At 40.8% G+C, this 25203-nt stretch overlaps 1 protein-coding gene across 2 annotated transcripts in view; it reads left to right on the forward strand.

The window, feature by feature from the left end:
* The window catches only part of LOC149168750 (tropinone reductase-like 3), a 289834-nt gene extending 266416 nt beyond the window's left edge, over positions 1–23418 (forward strand). For both annotated transcript variants that reach the window (XM_089428415.1, XM_089428413.1), the window contains one exon: positions 22964–23418. In XM_089428415.1, coding sequence (XP_089284541.1) covers positions 22964–23113 — 150 coding nt within the window. In that variant the 3' untranslated portion in view covers positions 23114–23418. The remainder of the gene's footprint in view (positions 1–22963) is intronic.
* Positions 23419–25203: the final 1785 nt, after the last annotated feature.

The following is a 25203-nucleotide window of genomic DNA, read 5'->3' on the forward strand; positions in this document are numbered from 1 at the left end:
TATCGGCGATATATCGGCAATATTCGGAAATATCGCGATATTTTCGGCAAAACGATATATCGCCGAGAAAATATCGCGATATTTTCAAAATATCGGCAAATATCGGAAAATATCGGCAAAATATCGCGATATTTTGAAAATATCGGCAAAATATCGGCTATATTTAAAAATTTGAAAAAATTATTTTTTATGCTTGCCGATATTTGCCGATATTTTTGCCGATATTGCCGATAAGATATTTTCTGGACCCTCGCCGATATTTTGCCGATACCGATATTTTCAACATTGATGGGAAGTACCTCTCATCTGATCAATGAGCAGGGAAATGAAGTTAGGGACCATAGTAGTACCGATGGACGCATCGCTGTATCTACCGTACTCCCTACGCTAGGATGACCTTCATTGCTCTGGGATCAATGATACTGGTTTGGGACCTGTCGTAGGAGTTGTACCTACGATGATGTTGACTTCGGGTCGGTTGACACTGGTCTGGGACCAGTGGTACATACTTCAAGACTGACTTCGTGTCAGTGCAGGACTGGTCTGGGACCAGTGAGAGTGGTACATATTATGATGCTGAGTTCGGGTCGGTTGAGACTGGTTTAGGACCAGTGGTACACTCTCTGAGCTTGCGATATTGGTCTGGGACCAGTGGTAGGAGTGGTACCTACTATGACGTTGACTTCGGGTCGGTTGAGATTGATTTGGGACCAATGGTATGCACTCTGAGACCGACTTTAAGTCAGTGGAGGATGATACTGGTCTGGGACCAGTGGTAGGAGTTGTACTCACTATGACGCTGACTTCGGGTTGGTTGACACTGGTCTGGGACCAGTGGTAGGAGTTGTACTCACTATGACGCTGACTTCGGGTTGGTTGAGACTGGTCTGGGACCAGTGGTACATACTCTGAGACTGACTTTGAGTCAGTATGATACATCCTCGATCATTTCTTCTTCTTCATAATTCGGACAAAAGCAGAAAGCAGAACAGAGCAGAGCAGTACAGATCAGTACAGGGCAGAACAAGACAAAGCAATACAAGCAGAATAGAGCAGAGCAGGGCAAGGGTCAGGCTGTACAGGGCAGTGCATTTGATGGATGAATAGTTTTCGACCGACAGACAGATTGCAGATGGAGTTCTCCCTAGTTGAGAGGGAGTGTTAAAATTGGCAACTAGGGCCAAACTCCATGTGGGTCATCTTATTCATGGCTGATAATATTTTTATTAGACTCCTCTTGTCGGGAGGCGTAGGATTGATCTAAAGATCATCCTATTTCGATAGGTATTCATGGAGATATGAACTTATTTTGATTATAGAATTATTATCAAGCCGACCTACAACTCATGTAGGATCAGAAGCCCAACAGTCGCATCTATTCAAACATCAACAATTGTGTATAAATACAGGAGGACTTTTCCTCATTTGCACTCACTCATCTCATCACATCTCTCTCTCTTTCCTGCGCAGAAAAGCGGCTCTTCTCTAATGCGCAGAAAAGAGACTCTCTCTCACACGTGGAAGGAAGGACGTAGTTTTGGAGCAGCAACTGCAGAACCAAAGTTTGACCAGCATTGACCATCAAACCTCTTGTTCTGAACTGCACTATAGGTTCATCCGGACCTCCTCTGAAGGCCACAACTTTTGGTGGTGGAATCAAGCCGATCTGACGGTCGATTTGCGAGATATCGACTGCCCTAGTTTGAAGGAAGGTGCTGAAACTGAAGCTGCAACTGCAGATCCAAACTTTGACCAACATGGACCATCAAACCTCCTCTTCTGAACCGCGCTGTAGGTTCATCTGGACCTCCTCTGAAGGCCACAACTTTTGGTGGTGGAATCAAGCCGATCCGATGGTCGGTTTGCGAGATATCGACTCTCCTAGTTTTGATGATGAAGCCGCTAATGTTGATGCTGCTGATCTAGGGTTTGCTACTGCTGATATAAATTAGATTTATTGTACTATTTCTCTCTGCTGAATTATTGGAGATAAAAGAAGATTTGATCAAAGGGTTTCCCCACACATTGTGGGGATTGTCCTAGGCTAGCCGCCACATCTTGTGTCTATTGTCTTGGCTTGTTTTCTGTTGATCGTTTAATGTTCTATCTGCACTTTACTTTATGTACATGTGATTGCTAATCTGTGGAATATAATAAGAAAGAGAAGTAAATTGTTATAAGCATAGAACATACCATAACTTAACAATCATGCTGCCCTTTGATGTTGGTGTGGTAGCAAGATAGTCTTACGGTCTTCCACCAAACAACTTCCAATAACCATCAGCGCAGCAGTGTAATATGCTGCGGCTCCTTTCCCTTGCAAACAGTTCTTGACCCAAGCCTAGGAACAACATCTATCTTTGTGTTGTTACCTTCAGCAATTCATGATTGTTTTAGGCTTCTTCTTGCTGCGTTATGACTCATTTTGCTGTGGTTGAAGGTCTCTCTTTAGCTGTGAATTTGGGCTTGTTATATCTGTGGCCAGGTCTTCTTTAGCTGCGGCTAAGGGTCACTTCTACACTGCGGTTTAGGAGCCTCTTTATGATAACGAATTAGGGCTTTGGTGATGCAGATATAAGAGCCTCCTCTGTTGTTTGTTAGTCCTCCATTTACTGCGGGTTAGGCCTCTCCTTAACCATGAATTAAAGTCTCCTTTTGCTGCATCTAAGAGTCTCCTTGTACAATGGATTAGGGCAATACTTGTCATCAGATTAGGGCATCATGTTGACTGTTTATTGGAACTCCTTTGGGCAGAGGATAGGAGCCTTCCCTTGACCTGCGACTAGGGCACATCTAACCTACGGTTAAGGCACATCTGACCTGCGGCTAGGGTAATGTACAATAGCTAGGGCAACGTACATCAGCTAGGGCATAAGGCCAACGTATTCTTCTTAGTGTCCCTCCTTCACCAAAAACCCAAGACGTGGAGAGGAGGAGATCACATGAAGAATGTGTCTTACAAATGACATCAAATACTCTTCTATTTATACCAAAAACGTATAGGTTGAATAGACATGACGTTTGGGCTTCTTGAGCCTACATAAGTTGCTGGTTGGCTTGATAATAATTCCATAATCAAAATAAATTCAGATCTCCATAAGTACTTATCAGAATCGGATGATCTTTAGATCAATCCTACACCTCTTGACGAGAGGGATCCAATAAAAATATCAGCTGCCATAAATAAGCTGACCCACATGGAGTTTTGCCCTAGTTGCCAATTTTGACAAGGATCCACAATGTCTTATATGTCTCATGCCTTAAAAAGGTGCTAGGACAACAGGTGATAGCAGCAGTTGATCTTACCCCACTGGATGATGGGGGCCACTTGGTTTTGGAACTTGAGGCCATGTTGGAGAGCAGGGAAAGGAAATTGAGGAGTAGAGCCATTAGGGAGTTCTTGGTGCATTGGAAGAACTTGCCAAATGTGGATGCCATTTGAGAGGGTGAGCACATCTTGGAGCACTCAGGTTTGAGGTTGCTTGAAGGAAAACAACATTTGGGAGGGGAGGACTGTCATGTCACTTCTCAAATACATTTGTAAAGGGTGCCGCTACACAATTTTGCACAATTTTGGCTAAGGAAGAGAACCCATCATTTTCGACTTAGGGACTTAGGAGGCATTTCGACTTTATTTGGCTGCTAGTGGAATGTGGGGGCCACCCACATGAGAATTCAGATTGGGCCATTTGAATGGGTTGGAGGGAAGTTGAATAGGTGGATGGAGGGGCCCACATGAGGCAAGGGAGGCCCAAGGAGTTATAAGGAGGAAGCAACTCTCATTTTGGTATTCATTCTTAGATCTCCCAAACAAAATCACTTGACTAGTCGCTCTGCTATTTAGTGTGAAAATTTCTGAATCTATACAAATAAAAATCCTACTGCAGTCACGGTTTGTCATCTCCTACTTGTTATTTTTTCAACAAGTTATTTAATTACAAACAATGATGAAAAACATTACTGAAGACTACACTGACATACAGATCATAAACTAAATCAATAGATGAGACAAATACACAAGGGACACCGTTATTTTTGGAAAACATGTCCCCAGAAAAACCCAATGCGAGAAAACTGGTGCAGCAGATAGAGGTTTTGTATTATTAAGCAAGCATAATCTCAGTACAACAGGTTGCCTCTCACACCGGCTAACCTTTGAGAGAAATCACAGAAGCAAGAAATACATACGAGGGTTTACCTCGTTCTCCAAGTCACAACTGATCCACTGAGTGCCCTCACTCCGACAAACACTGCGAAATCCCAACGCAATCACTGCTTGGGCCAAAATCTTGCTCTAGGAGACTGTGTCACTCCTTCTGCTGGATCGATTTGCTGGAGGAGGACTGTTGTTTAGCCCTCTCAGCTTAGAACCTCGCTTCTCCAGCAAAATCTCGGACTTCTGACGAATACTCTGCATTGCCACTGCAAGAGACCCTCCTGGCCTGCGTCAACACTACGTGAGCCCCTTCCTGGGTTGCATAGGCCTCTGCGCTGCCTCTCTGATGCTACTGTTGCCTCTCTGCCATGTACTCTTTGGCTCAGAACTCCTTTCCGATCCAAATCTCTGCTTCTGCCCCTCTCACTGCAACTCAGATCACTTGTTCGATTTTTTCAGCAAACCACGCCCTAGAAAAATTGAACCGACTGATCACTTGGTGTGCCTCCTCTTATACTTTTCCTGTTGATGAATCAACGACCGAGATTAAGTCCCTAATCAACGGCTAAGGTTAAAACAGACTTGATCCTCGTCTCTTAGAAGCTTTTCACCCATACTTTTATTTTTCTAAGTTTAGACCTATTAGGAACCCCATTAAAAATATTAATTATTTTTAATAAAACACAAACTGGGTGGAATTTCACCAAACAATTTCTGGGTTTTGGAGATCTAATGTATTCTAGCGCCTCGAACTTTCAGAGCTAGAACACATCCGATGCTACCCAAAATCAACACTCCCTCTTAGCAAGGAATGTGCTCTAGAAATAGTTCTCAGTAGAAGTATCACACTGATCCACAACATTGGTCCTCTGTGCTGCTGATGCTTAGCCTGCTGCCCTTCATCCATGGCACTGCTGCATTCTGTACTGCTGCCCATGACGCTGCCACTATCACTTCTACATCTGTATTGCAGTTCCCTCTCAAAATGCTGCATCATGCTGCCCATAACACTGCCACTGCTAATTTCTGCACTACAACTCAGTTGTTGAGAAGTAAGCAACTGAAAAGTCACCCAAAAACTGACATGCTGGTCAGGCTAGATACCCCATGATGCTGAAGCTACCTCTGTTGCTAATCTGTGATGACCCTTTGATGCTATTGCGCTGTTGTTGTATCTGCTTTGTGCCTCCCGCACTACTCAACACTTTACCACGATGATTTAGACTTTGGCATTCTAGCTATGCCACTGTTGCTCCATCATCCCTCGCAGCAACTGACTCTCGTCATTTTGCTACTGTCATTAAGGGCTCCTGCAGCCGTATGTGATCCAAGAGTTTGGGCACCTCAAGGATCCTGTCCCCATGTAGTCCTCCCGACTACAACTCTATGTCGCCCCACCTCTTCTCTAGAGGTGCATAAGCACTCATGGCACAATCCTCATCATCGTTCTGCTTGTCAGCTTTCGCTGGAGCAACCTTTGAGTTGGACTTCTCTTCCTTGCCCTTTTCGAGGGCACTAAGCGGCGAAATGTCCCAGTTCCCCACACCTGAAGCATTTGACTTTGGTTATGTCTTTCTTTTTCCTCTTCTACTCCCTTGGCTGTCCTGCTGATGTGAGAGCTGCATCCTCCTCTTCCTCCTTCTTGACTCTGACTCCTTTGCTGCTACTTCCTGCCTTAGTCGACCTTCTGATCTCTTCCTGTCGAAGAGCTGCCCACATCTCCTCCCAACTGAGGAGAGAAGCCCTGCCCAAGATGCTCTGGACAAAGGTCTCCCAGTCTTTAGTGAGTGCATTTAGGGCAATCCTGACCATGAACTTAGGATTTGGTGTAGACCCCACGAAAGTCAGCTGGTCTCGAATCCCTTGCAACTTGAGAAGGAAGGGATCGATTCCTTCTCCCTTTTGCATCTGATACTGTCTTAGCTGGTTCTCAAGCAATAGCTTCCGTTGAACAAAGGTTCCCTCATACAAGGTGTTCAAAGCCTCGCAAATTTCCCTTGCTGTTTCCTTTTCAATAATATGTGGGATCACATGATCCTTGACCCCATCCAGGATCATGCACTTTGCCTTCACTTGAGCCCCCTCGTATTTCATGAGAGGATCAACATCAACCAGTACAACCACCACTTTCAAGGCATAATCCTTGATGTGATTCTTGTCTAAGACTGCTAGTATCCTGGCCTTCTAGATGACAAAGTTGGATGATCCATCCAATCTGCCTGATCCCTTAGTCCATTGACTGCCATCTCTGCTCAAACAAGTGTATATTAGGTTCTCTTCTCCCTCTCTTATTGCTGCTCCAACAAGACTCGAATCTGGATTTCTATGGCATTAGAAATCCTCTAAGGAACAAGTTCTTTCTAGACTCCCTCTGAGTCATGATTTCCCTCACGGAAATCCTCTTGCCAAATAATGTTGAATCACCCCTTCCCCAATCCTCCTTTGCTACTGCTCAGCAACCCGGACCAAGATTTCTTTTGGCAAGAAATTCGTTAAGGTAGTGACTCCCTCTACCTCGATTTTGTCTCCATAGACACTGTTCTGCAACAATAGTAACAACATCCCACCAACACCACAGATCAAATCTGCACTGCTCCTACTTCCCCGACAACTGATGAATTTGAGCTCCTCAAGCTCTACGCAATCACTGCATGAGCGAGATCAGCTCCTCTTGGCCACCGCGTCACTCCTTCCTGGTCCAAAAAGATGACGTGGCTCTGCGTGAGCCTGATCTACCCCTCTGCTTCTGCGCTGGCCTAGAAAGTTGACGCAATCACTGTGTGGGCTCCTCCCAGCTACTGCGTCACCCTCTCCTGGCTCAGAATGGGTCACCTCTTTTGCATTGCATCACCCTTCCTCTGCGTTCTTTGACTTTGGAACAACAGTGTCACTTGGGACAACTGCCTCTCTGCAGCAGATTTGCTGGATCTTTCGATTGATGGCTTCAATAACCTATGATCTGCAATGCTATGATACCATGTGAAAATTTCTGAATCTATACACACAGAAATCCTACTGTAGTCACTACTTTATCATCTCCTACTTATTATTTTATTTAACAAGTTATTTAATTACAAACAATGATGAAAAAACTACTGCAGACTACACTAACATACAGATCATAAACTGAATCAATAGATGAGACAAACACACAAGGGACACTATTATTTTTGGACAACACGTCCCTAGAAAAACCCAATGCGGGAAAACTAGTGCAGCAGATAGAGAGGTTTTGTATTAATAAGCAAGCAAAATATGAGTACAAGGATGTGCCTCTCACACCGGCTAGCCTTTCAGAGAAATCACAACAACAAAAAATACATACGAGGGTTTACCTCGTTCTCCAAGTCACAACTGATCCACTAAGTGGCCTGACTCTGACAAACAATGCGAAATCCCAGCACAATCACTGCTTGGGCTAGCGTCTTGCCTATAGGAGATATGTCACCCCTTCTGCTAGATCGATTTGTTGGAGGAAGACTGTTGTTCAACCCTCTCGACTTAGGACCTCGCTTTTCCAGCAAAATCTCGAACTTCTGACGAATACTCTGCATTGCCACTACAAGAGACCCTCCTTACCTGCGTCAGCACTGCGTGAGCCCCTTCCTGGGTTGTGTAGGCGTCTGCGCTGCCTCTCTGCCACGTACTCTTTGGCTCGAACTCCTTTCCTATCCAAATCTCTGCTTCTACCCCTCACTGCAACTCAGATCACTTGTTTGATTTTCTCAGCAAACCATGCCCCAGAAAAATCGAACTGACAGATCACTTTGTGTATCTCCAACTGTCCCTCAAGCCTCCTCTTATACTTTTTCTGTTGATGAATCAACGACCGAGATTAACTCCCTAATCAACGACTAAGATTAAAATAGAGTTGATCGTCGTCTCTTAGAAGCTTGTCACCCATATTTTTTTTCCTAAGTTTAGACTTACGAACCCCATTAAAAATATTAATTATTTTAATAAAACACAAATCAGGCGGAATTTCTCCAAATGATTTCTCGGTTTTGGAGATCTCATGTATTCTAGCCCCTCCAAAAAATTTCGGAGCTAGAGCACATTCGATGCTACCCAAAATCAACATTTAGTTGAGTCAACCGATTGTTTAGCCAGGAATCTCTCAAGCGGGAGATTCAACCTCTACTATGGGGGACCTTCTGTGCCTGCCCTAGAGAGGCAGTTCCATAAGGATTTCAAGTGTTCCGGGGGTATGCTATAGTAATACCATTAAGCCAGAATAGGAAGTGCGTATTTTTGGGTAGCTAGAGAATAGGCAGGGGGAGTTTGGAGCCATCAGAGATCAAGTATTTGCCGGGAGAGTTAGTGGATCGAGAGAGCAACAATAGGCCAATGTTCTTTGTGATTTTTGGAGCTAGCAGAGCCAACTTCCCAACAGTTTGAATTGCTGGGCTTGGGGACAGCGCAGAGGCCATTCCAGCAGTTTTCATGGAGCTTAAGAGTAGGTTCCATACGCTGAGAGCCCATCTGGGAAGTCAGGGATTTGCTAGAAGGGGTCAACCCAACACTTTGGGGTCATTTTCGGGAGGATTTACAGGTAGTTTCTAGCAGGCCAAGTTTTGCAGTTGCAACTGAAGTTGTGCTCCAAGGGGGTTGAATTTCAGAAGTTTAAAGCAACCAAAATTCTTCGTTGGTTTTTTTGGGTTTTGGTCAAGGATTCTGGGATTAAAAGGACATAATTTTTTGAGCGTAGGAAGTGGAGCTTTCAACCATTCAAACTTCAGCAGAGAGGCTGTTTTCTGGGGCAGTGCAGTGTAGATTATTGCAGTAGTTGGACAACCTTCAGTTCAACCATTTTCTCACTTGGGTTTGGTCATGCTTGTCCATTGAGACAAGCATAGGTGCACCATCTTATTATCCATTGTATTTTGCCTTCAGAAAAGTAATAGAATGGCTCAGCAATTCCTTATTTGTAGCATTTCCATGGGTGTTTAATGTGTATTTCGTTTTTATATTTTACTGCACAAGTTATTTTCTTTTTATCACTTGTATTCCTATTCTGATCTTTACATTGAAAACCCACTTGGTTCCAATTATATTTTCATCTTTTGGACGAGGTACAAGTTCCCATGTTTCATTCTTTTTGATTTGGAACATTTCTTCTTCCATTCCTCCTACCCAATGAGGGTCCTTACTAGCTTGAGCAAAGTTTGTTGGTTATACCATGGATAGTAAGGCAACATTATCTTTTCTTGGTGTATTAGTCATCCTTCTTCGGGTCTGTGTTCCATCCTCTGTATTCCCAATAATCTGTTATTCCGAATGGTTTTTTTGAACAAATTTTACTTTTGATGGAGTCTAAGATGGTTTCTTTTGATTTTCTTGATCCTTTTCTTCTTTGTTGTATCTTCTTCAAAATCTTCAAGAATAGAATCTTCTTCATAGATTTCAATCTCCTTTTCTAGGAGTGCCTCATCAGTTTTCACGTCAATGCTTTCTACTATCGTTCATAGTCAATTATTGTAGCATTTGTATGCTTTGCTCCTTATAGAATATCCAAGAAATATTCCTTCATCAACCTGAGAATCAAACTTGCCTGGTGAGTCATCATTGATCTTCATAAAGCATTTACTTCCAAAAATTCTGAAGTATTTTACCGAAGCAAGTCTTCCTTTCCATAATTCATACGGAGTCTTGTCATTATTTGGTCTTAGTTGGGCTCTATTCAAGGTATACACTACCACTCCAACTGCTTCTCTCCAAAACTTGGCTTGTAAATCAACTGCTAGTAACATTGTTCTTGCCATTTCTTGCACGGTTCTGTTTCTTCTTTCCACTACTCCATTTTGTTTAGGAGTTCTAGCTATGGAAAGTTCTCTTTTGATTCCATGTAGATCACATAAATCATTGAATTCCTTTGAAGTAAATTCTCCTCCTCTATCTGTTCTAAGACACTTGATTTTTGATTCTTTTTCATTTTCCACAAGAGCTTTGAAATTCTTAAAACATTCAAATGCTTCAGATTTAAACTTTATAAAGAATACCCACATCATTCTAGTATAGTCATCAACAAATAGAGAAAAGTACCTTTCGCCTTATAGAGCTGGAGTTCTAGTTGGTCCACATAAATCTGCATGTATGATCTCCAAAGGTTTTGATGTTGAGAACTCCTTAGTCTTGAAGCAGGTTCTAGTTTGCTTTCCATGTTGACATGGGCCACACACAACTTGATCTGGCTTGACAATTTTTGGAATGTCTCTTACTGCATTTGTTTTACTGATATTAACCAAGTTATCAAAGTTTAGATGCCCCAATCGTTTGTGCCATAACCAGTTTTCATCTTCTCGACTCATATAGCATTTATCTTCTTGAATTTTACTCAGAATATATACGTTGTCTGGTGTTCTTACTCCTTTTGCCACAAGTTCTCTTGAGGAGGAATTCCTTATCTCACAATCTTTAGTACTGAAGACAACATTATGTCCTTGGTCACAAATTTGGCTAACACTTAAAAGATTGTGTTTGAACCCTTCCACCAGTAGTGCATTTTGAGCTTTCCCCTTCCCATTAAAAAGAGCAACAATCCCTTTTCCAGCAATTTTAGCAGATCCACTTCCAAAAGATACATTTCCATCCTTCTTATTTAACGAGATAAACTTCTTTTGGTCCCCTTTCATGTGTCTTGAACATCCACTATAGACAAACCATTGATTTTCATCACTATGTACACATAAAGCTAAACCACATTTATCAGTAGTGGGTTCCTACTTTAATTCTTCTCTTTTGAATGAACAATTTTTGTTGAAATTTGATGGCTAAAAAAGGTTTCCTGCAATCCCAACCCGATTTTAATTTCACCTTATAACTCCCATTCAGTTAAATGCCCTTTCCCATAAACATACATTCAACATATATAATTCTGGAAATGAAATTTTCAGATTCACATGGGACTGTCAACACATGTTGAAAATAAATATGGACATAACCAGACTAGCAACACGCATAAAATACACAGATTTTTGGTCAACTTAGACCCAGGGAAAACCCCTTCAATCTTCTCTGGGGAAAACTTGTTAGAGAGCTCTTCAAATTTATTTATCTTTTAAGTTCAAAAAAAATACATTTGTAGACAAAACAAAACAACAAAATACAACTCATCTCTTCAGCCCAAAACGTCTTGAAAACTGTGCCCACTTTGCCTTTATTTCCATGCCCACTTGAAGCTAAAAATATGTACTGTACGGACTCCGTACAGACTGTACAATTTTTTTTCAAAAACTTCTCTCGAATGGCGTGCAACTCACAACATTCAATGTTGTTCATACTGTACCTTCTGCTGTCTTCTATGTCTTGATTTCCATGCCCATCTTTGCCCAAAAATCACTCCTTCAGCTTGCTGCAACAAATTTATCTTTCAGAACTTTTTTCTAGCTTTCAACCTCCTTTCTCCAATCTGATCATAAAGAATGAATGCAATCTCTCTTTTCTTTTCCCCCTTTTGTTTCCCTAAACAACTTTTGGGCAACCCTAAGATCTAATGGCTCAGATTCATTTAGATCAAGGGATGAGATTAAATGTGCATTTAAATATCACTTTCTATTTTTTAACTCACCCATTAACTAAAGTACCGACATTGTACTTTATGTCTAAAATCACTTTTCACTTTATAATTTAACATTGACTTTACCACTTATAAAGTCACACTTGTTAAAAAAATTATTTTGGACACTTTTCCCTAGGTAGAGGCTAACCCATGGGAAACCACTTGTCCAAAGTACATTAAAAAGCAACAATTTTGTGTATCATGGCCATAATCATTGTATTTTGAGCAAACAAGATCATACTTAGCCAAAGGATCAAATGAATTGTAAGTCTTGATCTGTCCTTGTGCTTTTAGGCTACGTTGCTTGCTTTGATGATTGATCTTATATCTTGAAATATTATCCTTATGAGGTTTGCAATGCTTAGCTTGATGACCAAAGTTTTTACATTGAAAGTAATAACCAAGAAAGATTGTTTGATACCTATTAGGATAGCCTTGACTTGATGTAGTATTCTTGCTTGGAGGTAGCCTTCCTTCATTCCTTGGGGTTGTTAAAGGTGAACCTTTGCTTTTGGTAGGATGACTTCTCCTCTTTTGGATGACTGCAATGGATGTCACCATAACTTTTTTGGATTTTTACATTCCCCTTTGTACTTGACGATTCTCCTTTCAAACCAATTCTAGAATTGTCATGTTGAGGTCTTTGAGTATTAAGGATGTTATCAAGAGTTTGAGAGCTTTGCCAACTCTTTTTAACTTGATCCAACTCTTTTCCTAGGGAAACAATATGTGCTTCACCTTTTTGCAAATTTCATCTCTTTCTTTTAGTTTATTGTTCAAGAGTTCTTCCTTCCTTTTTGCTTCCTCTTTTTCCACTTTGAAAGAAATGACCTTCTTTCGTAATTTCTCATTTTCTTCAATGGCACTCATTAGTAAATTATCCACGTTTCCTTCTTCTTCTTGTTCGGAATCATCTTCATTTGTAAATGCCATAAATAATACTTCACTGATTCCAGCATAGTTATCTTCTTTATTAGACTCATCATCATCTCTTTTGTGTAGAAAGGTATTTTTAGTTGATTTCTTCTTAGTAATCATGAATTCTTCTTCATTAGCATCATCTTGTTTGGAGAAGAGATTCTTCTTATTAAACCCTTTCTTCTTGAACATCTTCCTTTTATATTCGTCTTCATCATCACTATCATGTTTATGAGGAAATTTTGCAACATAATGTCTTCTTCCACATTTAAAACAAATGAGAGGATACTTTCCTTTGAGCTTGGACCCTTTCCTTACTTTTCTTAAGAATTGAGCTAGTTCAAATTCAATGTCAAAATCATCACTGCTATAATTATAACTTTTCCCTTTCTTTGATGACCTTGAAGCTTTGAATGCAGCTTCCTTGGATTTAGGGATTCCTTTTCTCATTTCATATGCAATGAGAATCCCATGAAGTTTGTCTGTTTTTAGGCTATCCAAGTCCTTCATTTCTTCTATGGCACTGACTTTGGAATCAAAACGTTCTAGAAGTGATCTCAAAAACTTTTGGACAACTGTGCTTTCTTCAACGGTTTCACCTAAAACTTTGAGTGAGTTGACAACTTCATCTACTCGGAGGAAAAAGGCTGCAATATCTTCTTCGTCATCCATCTTAAGACTCAAATTGTTGTCTATGTGTTTGGAATTTTGCCTTTTTGACCTTGGACTCTCCATCATAGATAGTAATAAGTTTGTCCCACATTTCCTTGGCAGAATCACAGTTCATAACTTTTGTAAATTCTGAATCAGTAATTCCACTTGTTATGGAATTTAGTGCTTTGGCATTTGCTATATAAACTTTCCATCCGTCCTGATCTGTTGGTGGAGTAGTTAGAACTTTGTACCAATCAGTAACTAATTGCCATACTTCAATTCCAAGAGACATTAAATAGAATGTCATCCTACGCTTCCAAAAGCCAAAGTTTGTTCCATCAAATTGGGGAATTTTTCCTGAATCCTGATTCTTCATTGTGACTTAAGAATCCTTCTTCCAGCTGTTAGGTTGATTATGAAGAAGCTGACTCCGATACCAATCGTTGGAAATATGGAGAGGGGGGTGAATCAATATTTCTTTTCAATTGTTATATTTACCAGTTAGGATTCTTCACAATTATAATGAAAAAAATAAATAAGGATTTTATTATAAACAAGTGAGGACACCAATCCTCTTTTACAAAAAATTTACTACAATGATGTTTGAGGACACCAACGCTTCAATCTTCTACCGTCCAACCTGTTGCAAAGCATCAATTTGGACTTTTGTGAGGCTCCAACCTCTAGGGCTCCAACCCTATCCTTTTCAAGGCTCCAACCTAATTTTTAGAGGCTCCAATCCCTAGGGCACCAACCCTTCAGTCTTCTTAATAAAGATAGATAAGGCACAAATATTGTTCTGCACTTCACATGTCCATTTGCTCCAAAACAGTTAGTGCTTCACTGTCCAAAGTTTTCAATCCTTTATGTCCTTCACTAGATGATCATGATGAATGATGCCACTAGAGTCATTCCATTATTGTATCACCGAACGGAACTGTATCTGAGATGCCTTGTGGCTAGATTTGTCTCCTGGTGCTATAGGTATTTCCCCTCCACAGATAGTCTGAATATTTCTTCACCCTTTTTATCACTAAGCCTCCTCCGATAGTCTTAAGAGATCACAATCCTTCACACTTTTATATTATGATCTCGGCTCCACCAAGACTACACTACCCACGAATCCGCGCTCCACTGAAACTGAAATGTTCCCAGATCTGAGCCATAGAATTATGCACAAGTCGGAGAGTAGCTACATAATATATGTACAGGACTGAGGGTATAGAAGGTGGCTTAGTCCGAGCTTCTTAATAGATGCACTAAGTCTGACTAAGTGTGGCTGCCTGTCCGAGCTCTTACGACCTTATCCGCTTCAGATATGTAGTGATCCTTCTCGGCGTCTAAGTCTCCTTTCCTTTGTTTTTTCAAGTTCACGAGTTGTGAACTGTATCTTACTCTCTGTGATGGATGACCGAGTTCGATAATAGAAATGAAGGTCTGCGGTTTTATTTATATACATTATGTTATGAAGATGAAGGGACGTGACCCTTGTAGAGAGGCCGATATGACGTGGATGGGTATCAGAAGCTATAACATGACACAACATGCAAAACTTGCGATATCGAAAAGTTCTGATGCAATGGATGCGATATTATATTAAAACGTTATGGTAAAGCCAATTGGGTCCGCAACCATATTGGCAATCAGAGATTAGGTCTTATCGGAGGTGCCATTTCAAAAGTTCTGATAAAGTGGCGGTTGCGATTTCATAATTAAATCGTTATTAAATTAGGTCGGGTCTGCATATTGGAAGTCGGAGCAAATTAGAGGTTATTGCATATCGGAGATCGAAAGTCCATATCGCATATCAGAGATTGGAGGTCCATATCGCATATCGGAGATCAGAGGTCTATATTGCATATCAGAGATCTGAGGTGTTGAGTGGTGACACACAATAAAAAACGCCGATATGATACTTCTCTAATTTAAATTTGGTTTAATATGATATATGTCATCAACTGTGTTATCAATTATTGTTAAAATTGGCAACTAGGGCCAAAATCCATGTAGAACGCCTTATTTATGGCTTCTGATATTTTTCCTAGATTCCTCTCATCGAGAGGTGTAGGATTGATCTAAAGATCATCCGATTCCGATATACATTTATGGAGATATGAATTTATTTTGATTATGGACAAATTGTCAAGGTCGGCCAACAAACTTATGTAGGCTCAGAAGTCCAACAGTCACGTCTATTCGCACTCAACGTTTACATATAAATACAAGGAGACTCCTCATTTGGACAATTCATTCACTCATCTTCTCTCTCTCTCTCCTACACATAAAAGGAGCCTCTCTCTCACACGTGTGGCTGAAAGGAAGATGTCCTAGGGCAAGGAAGACGCAAAAAGGAGGATGCTAGGATAGCAGGTCATCTCTTTGACCAATGTTGACCAAGCGTTGACCATCCAGAAGTGCGGATTGGGTGTGGTTCCCTGTCCTAGGCATGCTGCAATTTTCGGCACGAGAATCGAGGTGATATGACCTCTGGTTTGACTGGTGTTGACTGCTCTAGTTAAGGGCTGCAAGTTGACTTCAGAAATCAGCAAATTGACTGAACTTTTGGGGCTATTCAAGGGCTATTTTTTCAGGTTGTTTGAGGACAAGTTGACCAAAAATTGACCAAGTATTTTAGAGGTCAATTTCAACTAGTTTGACCAAGTTTGACTTTGCTGATCTAGGGTTTGCTGCTGCTGATATAAAATTACAGAATTCAGATTTTGTACTAGTTCTCTCTGCTGAAATATTGAAGATAAAAGAAGATTTGATCAAAGGGTTTCCCCGCATTGGGGTTTGTCCCTGGCTAGCCGCCACATCTTGCGTCTCTTGTCTTGGCTTGTTTTTTGTTGATCATTTAATGTTCTATTTGCACTTTTACTTAATGTATATGTGATTGCTAATCTGTGGATAATAAGAAGAAAAATAAGTAAACTGCGCTAAGCATAGAACATACCATAATTTAACATGGTATCAGAGCTAAGGTGAAGACAAAGCCCAAACAAGAGCAAGAGCAAGAGCAATCACCAAAGAGAAGGTTGGGAAGGCTATCTGAAATAAATCATGGGGTCCTCAACACACTTCCCTGCTGAAGACAAACTCCGTGGGAAGTTTGACTATCACGGATGGAAGATGTTTCTTGATCTAACATTAGAAGAACAGGAAGTGTTGGACTATGTGAGAGACGGAATTGTTGAGCCTCCATCAAATGCATCCGCTGTTGTTAGGAACAAATGGACCGAGGGGGAAGTCAAAGCAAGGAAGATCATCTGGGACTCTATCGACAAGCGCTTGATGGCCTATGTTTCCAAGCGGAACATCTCCAAGGAAATCTATGATAGACTGGTGAGTTTATTTAAATTTAATGATGCAAATCAAGTCTTGTTTCTCAGAAATAAGCTGAAGGAAATTAAGAAGGGCAAAGATGAGAGTATGCAAGCATATTTCTTAAGGATCACCGAGATCAAGAACGATCTCCTATCTATTGGGAAAGTAATTCCTGACAGGGAAATGACACTCAACTCTTGGAGGACTACCATCTGAATGGTATATATTCAGGACTACTCTTCTCAACAATAACATAATTCCTAGATTTGAGTAATTAATGGCCAGATGCATTCAAGAAGAAACGGGGATGGAAGAGCATGAAATGCCCATACTTAAAGGTCATCCCTCTGCCTTTTCTTCTCATACTAAAAGAAGAAACAATTCCGGGGCTAAATTCAAAGGAAAGGCTGGACCAAAGGGTGGAAGAAAAGGACAAGGTTACAATTGCAATAAAACTGGTCACTATGCAAGGGAGTGCCCTGATAAAAGGGACTCATACCAGGATGATGATCAAAATCCCTCTCAAAGCAATCAAAGGAATGGCAGGTCAAATGGCAGAGGTAAAAGAAGTGTCGGAAATCAAGGAAGAAGACAACTATTCAAGAAGGCAAGAAATTCTGGGTATGAATCTAACACTGTTAACAATAAGCAAGATGAATATTATCTACCAGCTGCTCTATCTACTACTGCTCCCCCAGACTCGCTGGGAAATTGGCTTATTGATAGTGGTGCCTCAAGGCACTTCACTGGTTATAAAGAAGCTCTCTATAATCTGATAGAGAAGGAAACCAACCTAGAAATTGTTCTTGGAGATAATTCAAAATATCCCGTGAAAGGCGTAGGAAATGTCACTCTTCAATTGAATCAGGGTAATAACATCTGCTTACAAGATGTATTATATGTACCTGATCTAAAAAGGAACCCGTGTCCATTTCGGCAATGGAAGACAAAGGCTACAAGGTGGCCTTTAGCGATAGCAAGGTACGTGTATGGAAAAAGAACTTTAAAGATGCTTTTACTCTTGGGTTTTGAGTTGATTCATTATATCAGGTCGAAGGAAGTCCGCTGGGTGTCATGTCTTGTGACACATCTCTTCAGTCCGAACTATGGCATCAGAGGTTTGCTCACCTTCATTATAACGCTGTACCTGATGTAAAGAAAATGGTGACTGGGATGCTCGAGTTCAAATTAGAGCAAGAAGGTGTATGTCCAAGATGTGCCGAAGGAAAGCTCAAAAGGGGACCATTCCCCTCAAGCCAAAGCAAGACCTCCGATATATTGCAGTTGGTTCACTCAGACATATCCGACATGATGCCTGTGAACTCCTTGGGAGGATATCTACATTACCTCACTTTTACAGATGATTATTCTCACAAGACTTGGATATACTTCTTGAAAAAGAAGGAAGAAGTGTTCTCCTGGTTTCGGCATTTCAAAGCCTTGATTGAGAATCAAACCGAAAAGAAGATCAAGACCTTAAGGACTGATAATGGCACTGAATATGAATCCAATGAGTTTCATGACTTTTGCAAAGAGGCTGGCATTAAGAGGGAGACTACTACACCATATACTCCTGAGCAAAATGGTGTGGCGGAAAGGAAGAATCATACAATTATGGAAGCTGTCTGTGCTATGCTCCATGATCAAAGACTTCCAAAGTTTCTATGGGCCGAAGCTGCAAATACTGCCATATATGTACAAAACAGATGCCCTCATCAAGCATTGGGTTCCAAGACTCTCGAAGAAATGTTCACCGGTAAGAAACCTGACGTATCTCATTTTAGAATTTTTGGAAGCCCTGTATATTTTCATGTTCCGAAAGAGAAAAGGAATAAATTGGGTGCATCTGGAAAGAAAGGAATTTTCGTGGGCTATAGCGAAAATACCAAGGGCTATAGAATCTATGTAGTTGGTCAAAGGGAAGACGAGATTAGTCATGATGTCACCTTTGACGAAGATATGGCTCTTAGCAAAGTAGACAATCTTCCTACTTTAAGGGGATCTAAAGACGCTAACACCGGGGAATTGAAGGAAAAGGAAGATGAGAAGATGCCCGATGTGGAAGAACCTATGGATTCTATTGATCCTCCTTCGCAAGAGCCTTCCTCTTCTGGGAAGAGGCCTTCATGGCTTAGGGGGACACTTGATGATGCTGAAGGACACATTGCACCTAGAGGAACCTTCCATGGAAGTAAGAAGCCGAACAGGTATCAGGGATGGTTGACCATCATGAGCACGATCATCCAAAATGAGCCTTCGTCATTCACAAATGCTGTCAAGCATCAAGTATGGAAGGATGCTATGATCGAGGAATATGAGTCCATTATGACAAAAGGATGTTTGGGATGTGGTCCCCAACCCCTAGGACAAAGCAATTGTCACTTCAAAATGGCTTTACAAGATAAAGCATGCAGTTGATGGAAGTGCGGAAAAGTATAAGGCTCGTTTTGTCGCTCGTGGCTTCTCCCAGAAAGAAGGTATAGATTATGACGATATATTTGCACCTGTTGCCCGATATACCACCATCCGCTCGATCATAACCCTCGCTGCTTCGCAAGGATGGAACCTACATCAGTTGGATGTCAAGACTGCGTTCTTACATGGTTCGATCAAAGAGGTGGTCTATGTGGAGCAACCCGAAGGATTTGAAATTTATGATCGAGAAACTCATGTACGCACGTTGAAGAATGCCTTCTATGGGATAAAGCAAGCACCTTGAGCATGGTATGAGAGGATCGATAGCTATTTGATGAAGCTGGGATTCACTAGGAGTGAAGCCGACCCTAACCTTTACTTTAAGGTTATAGATGACAAGCCTCTCATACTGGTGCTATATGTTGACAACCTCTTTCTAACAGGTGCAAATCCTCTCATTCATGAATGTAAGAGGGAGCTAGCTTCTGAGTTTGAGATGAAAGACCTAGGACTTATGCACTATTTCCTAGGATTGGAAGTCTGGCAGAAACCAAGTGAGATTTTCCTATCTCAAGGAAAATATGTGGTGAAGATATTGGAGAGATTCGGCATGGTGGACTGCAAGCCCATAACTACCCCGATGGAGCTTGACTTCAAGAAGTTAAGCGGTAGTGCCGCTGGACCTGTTTTACGAAATGCTACCGAGTATTGTCAACTCGTCGGAGCAATAATGTTCTTGGTGAACTCCCGTCCGGATATATGCTTTGCAGTCAATACATTGAGTCAACATATGGTTGAGCCTCACCACTCACATTGGATTGGTGCCAAGAATCTATTGAGATATCTTCGTGGCACGATCACTCATGGGTTGAGATACACTGTCGGAAATGTGAGACTACTTGGGTATACTGACGCTGATTGGGCAGGCAGTGTGGTGGACCAAAAGAGCACTTTCGGGTGCTGTTTCTCTTTGGGATCTGCCTCGATATCTTGGATGAGCAGGAAGCAAAAGTCGGTGGCTTTAAGCACCGCTGAGGCATAGTACGTAGCTTCTAGCATGGCCTCATGTGAGGCAGCCTGGTTGCGAAAGCTCTTCAGTGAGCTGTTTGGTTTTACATTGGATAGCACCGTGATCCTGTGTGACAACCAGAGTGGGATCCGTTTATCAGAGAATCCCGTATTTCATGATCGCTGCAAGCATATCGATATCAGATACCACTATATTCGAGATATGGTGCAGTGAGGAGCAATAAGGCTCCAACATATCAGTACAGATGAACATGGCGCCGACATTTTGACAAAGCCCCTAGGAAAGGTCAAATTCCTGACATTCTGAGTTCAGAGACTCTCTTATGAGGGTCGAGTATGATGTATTGAGCTCTGGGAGCTCCAGGGGGGTGCGGGGTACTTTTTGGAGTGACATGTGATCACAGGGCGACTCACCATCCCCTGTTGGTGCACTATGTACAGGGTAAAGGGTCAACCTTCCCCTGTGACACCCCGTGGTGACTGTGGAATAGGATGATTAGTTCTCCTGTGGGCCAGGATGATTCGTTCTCCATGGTGACTGTGGAGCAGGATGATTAGTTCTCTGTGGCATCCATTGGACATGATGATTCGTTCTCCTGTGGATAGGATGATTAGTTCCCTTGTCGAGGCATCCTACCCATGCAGTTTGGGACTCATGGGAAGTACCTCTCATCTGATCAATGAGCAGGGAAATGAGGATAGGGACCATAGTAGTACTATCGATGGACGCATCGCTATATCTACCGTACTCCCTATGCTAGGATGACCTCCATTGATCTGGGATTAGTGATACTGATCTGGGATCAGTGAGAGTGTTTCACACTCTGAGATTGACTTCGGGTCAGTGGAGGATGGTATGATACATCCTCGATCATTTCTTCTTCTTCATAGTTCGAGCAGAGAAGAACAAAACAGAACAAAGCAGAGCAGAGTGGGGTCAAGCTGTACAGGACAGTGCATTTGATGGATGGATAGCAGTGATGGTCCGACGGATTGCAGATGAAGTTCTCCCTAGTTGAGAGGGAGTGTTAAAATTGGCAACTAGTGCCAAACTCCATGTAGATCGCCTTATTTATGGCTTCTGATATTTTTCCTAGATTCCTCTCATCGAGAGATGTAGGATTGATCTAAAGATCATCCGATTCCAATATATATTTATGGAGATATGAATTTATTTTGATTATGGACAAATTGTCAAGGTCGGCCAACAAACTTATGTAGGCTCAAAAGCCCAACAGTCATGTCTATTCACACTCAATGTTTGCATATAAATAGAAGGAGTCTCCTCCTCATTTGGACAATTCATTCACTCATCTTCTCTCTCTCTCTCTCTCCTACGCATAAAAGGAGCCTCTCTCACACGTGTCGCTGAAAGGAAGATGTCCTAGGGCAAGGAAGACGCAGAAAGGAGGATGCTAGGATAGCAGGTTATCTCTTTGACCAACGTTGACCATCCTGAAGCGCGGATTGGGTGTGGTTGCCTCTCCTAGGCAGGCCACAATTTTTGGCATGAAAATCGAGGAGATCTGACCGCTGGTTTGACTGGTGTTGACTGCCCTAGTTGAGGGCTGCAAGTTGACTTCAGAAATCTGCAAATTGACTGAACTTTTGGCACTGTTCAAGGGCTGTTTCTTCAAGCTGTTCGATGACAAGTTGACCGGAAATTGACCAAGTATTTTAGAGGTCAATTTCAACTAGTTTGACCAAGTTTGACTTCGCTGATCTAGGGTTTGCTCCTGCTGATATAAAATTACAGAATTCAGATTTTGTACTATTTCTCTATGCTGAACTATTGAAGATAAAAGAAGATTTGATCAAAAGGTTTCCCCGCATTGGGGTTTGTCCCTGGCTAGCCCCCACATCTTGTGTCTCTTGTCTTGGCTTGTTTTCTGTTGATCATTTAATGTTCTATCTGCACTTTACTTACTGGATATGTGATTGCTAATCTGTGGATAATAAGAAGAAAAATAAGTAAACTGCTCTAAGCATAGAACATACCCTAATTTAACAATTATAATCCTCCAATAGTGCAGCATCCATCAAGCGTGCTTATATTCATCAATGACAATTATTGACCAACAACTCCTATGCCTGAATGAGCAAAGGTTTGTAGACAAACTTCTGCATGCTTGATTGCTATTTTTAGGTAATTTTAACTGTTGAAACTTGAAAATTTACAGGGCTGGAAGTTTCTGTTCTCTTCTTTTAATTTGTGGTTTGGAGTTTGGCATTTACTAAGGATGATATGGTTATAATTTGAAACTTTTGAGGAGCACACTGATAAAATAATTATGATCCAGAATTGTTGATTTACCATTAGGAGGGACCATATGTTTCTTGGCAGCCTGTTCAGGTTATTTCGTTCATAGTACAAGTTCCATGTCCAAAAATTGGAAGCAAATTTCAATGCTTCCAGAGAACTCTTGTAGACCGTCTTCCGAATATTCCCTAGTTGCGCTTTTCATGGGAATACTAATTTTCACCATTGCAACATGACATGAAATTTTCATGATATCACTTCAGACTGACTTTTAATTTGCAGCACAACACTTGTCAGCTCCCAACATGAGCTGGATCCAACTGAACAGGAATCTTGTAATGCTATAATGTTTATGCTGGCTTCAGTTACTGTGAACAAATTTTCATTGAACAATACTTTATCAATTGGATGCCTTGAGACATTCATGACTGAATTCAAACAACCGCGTATGATGCCATATCAGTTAAGTGAGTGTGAGATAGATTTTGAGGAGGTAATTGGGTAGAGAGATCGAATATGTGAGAGGTGCTATTTTCTGGAGTACTCATGGGCAGATATACTTGTCTTTACCCTAGGTGTGTTGCTTTTTAACTATATACAGGTTTGTAATACTTTGTGTTTTGACTCTATATTTCCATTTGTTTTGCAGAAGAATAGTATTGAAGAGAGAACTTTACTTGGTAGGCTGGGAAAAACAACCGATATGGCTTCAGCTGTTGCCTTTCTAGCATCCAGTGATGCTTCATACATAACTGGAGAAACACTGGTGGTAGCTGGAGGATTGCCATCAAGGCTCTAGATTGGCCCTTGGGGTTTTTGGATCTATAGTATGTTCATGTCTCTTTGCATTCCATTCAACTTATTTTTCTCACTTCTCTTATTGATTTTCAGCAAATTAATCTAGAAATTATTGGGAAAAGTCAATCTTCCTGAAGTCATTAGATGAATTGAACACAACATATGACAGTTCTAAAATTTGTTGCTAGAATTTCCAACAAATGCTGTTCCATATTGCTAGTCATTGAATGAGCTTGATGCATGATGCAGAATGCAACAATTCTAATTATTATCCTAACTTTGGTATCAAATATTGATATTCAACAAGCAGTGACAATCATGGTGCTTGAATTCTCATGGCTGCTATTTGGTTTGGCTGTTGCACTGTGGGCCCTAAAGACCATGGGCAAGGGGCAAGGGAAACTACTATATATATATATGCCTTTCTTAAATGAGATGACCTCCATTACTGAGGGTTCAAATACCAAGGCATATATAGACTGCCCTTTTCGTACACAGACCAAATAAAACTAAAACAGGGCATATACATACCTCCCTTTTCATATACTTAGCAGATCAAACCAAAACAGGGCGCCCTTTACTTCAAATTTGATCTATAACATAAAGCTAAAACAAATTGAACAGTTTAACTTAAATGGGACATTGAACCAGACTACACTAATAACTGAAAGCAGAAAAGAAACTCTTTATCACCCGTGCTCTATGGGGACATGTCCCCCAGTGTGGGGGGGGTGCTCCCTGTTGATGATAGGTGAATCACTCGACACACTTTCAAATTCTTGGTAGGCTAGATCAAGAACTTTGGGAATGGTGCCCGGGTTTAGAGCCCTTATAACTATTATACAACTTTGAAGTATTTAACAAAACAAACTCAAACAACTAGTCTGAATAGTAAAGACATCAACCATAAACAAAAACAAAAAAGCGAATAAAATACAGGTTTGAATATACACCAGAAAAGTATAACAATCCTAAGCACTGCTGTTATGACAGATCTAGAGATATAGACAACATTCATTCCACATAACTCAACCTAAAGTCTATTGCCATAAAAATCTCACAGCTAATGCTTAAAATAGAAGTTAATTAACAATAATGATACAATGTATAATATAGCAGATACATAAATAAAAAAGATAAAAAGTGAAACCAACAAGAATAAAACACAGGATGGTAGAACCACAAAGAGATCTTTCATTGAGTTACTTGAAAATACTACTGTTCAGATATAGTAAAATCAAACTCTGCGGATTAGAAAATCTGCACTATGAACTTCTTGACAAATGGCAATGTTTTCAAGACCGTCTTAATCAAATGCAAGTAGCTATGAACAAGAAATAAATCTTGGCCTTGCTGCAGCCAGCTCAATCAGATGCATCGAACACTGGTATGCTACTGCACAAGCGGTCAATATATCAGTACTGACTAATATGCAACAGGTCAATGTTGCGAAAAAAAATCACGATTTTTTGCCTGAAACAATTAAATCAGCGATTTTTTTTTATTTTGGAAAACTCTCGATTTAATCCTGATTTTTTCCCAAAAAATCTTGATTTTTTAATTTTATTTATTTATTTATTTTTAATTTTACCAATTTTTTTTTGCTGATTTTGGATTCTCGCCAATTTAATCCCAATTGCGATATTCGCAACATTGGTTAAAATATTCAAGGACCAAAATAATGATACCTTTTAACAACAAGACATACTGCAAACATCCATCAACGCTATTTAAAAGAAGCCCTGTAGATAAGAGTCTATAAGATACAAATATCTAAATAACAAACAATATCCCAAACTGAAGAAATCAAATTATATCATACCAACTCTGTATGATTGGCAAATAGGATGCCCTAAGCCCTAAATATCTTGTGAAATAATGATTCCCCAAAGATGCCCTTATCCTAAAACGCTATAAAGGCCTAAGAACATGAAGAATGAGCCTTAGACATAAAATCCTAATGGCTGCCATAAATAAAATAATGACAGTTTCACAAATATGACTTTCTTGCTGGTAAAATGACCTCATTTAAGGAAGGACTTGGCATAACCTCATAGAGTACATTTTCCCCTTTCCAACGAGAGCTATTAC

Source organism: Pinus tabuliformis, chromosome 4_2 (assembly GCF_031772625.1).
Source record: "Pinus tabuliformis cultivar Carrire ecotype Pingquan chromosome 4_2, CPIR1, whole genome shotgun sequence".
Taxonomy (NCBI): domain Eukaryota; kingdom Viridiplantae; phylum Streptophyta; class Pinopsida; order Pinales; family Pinaceae; genus Pinus; species Pinus tabuliformis.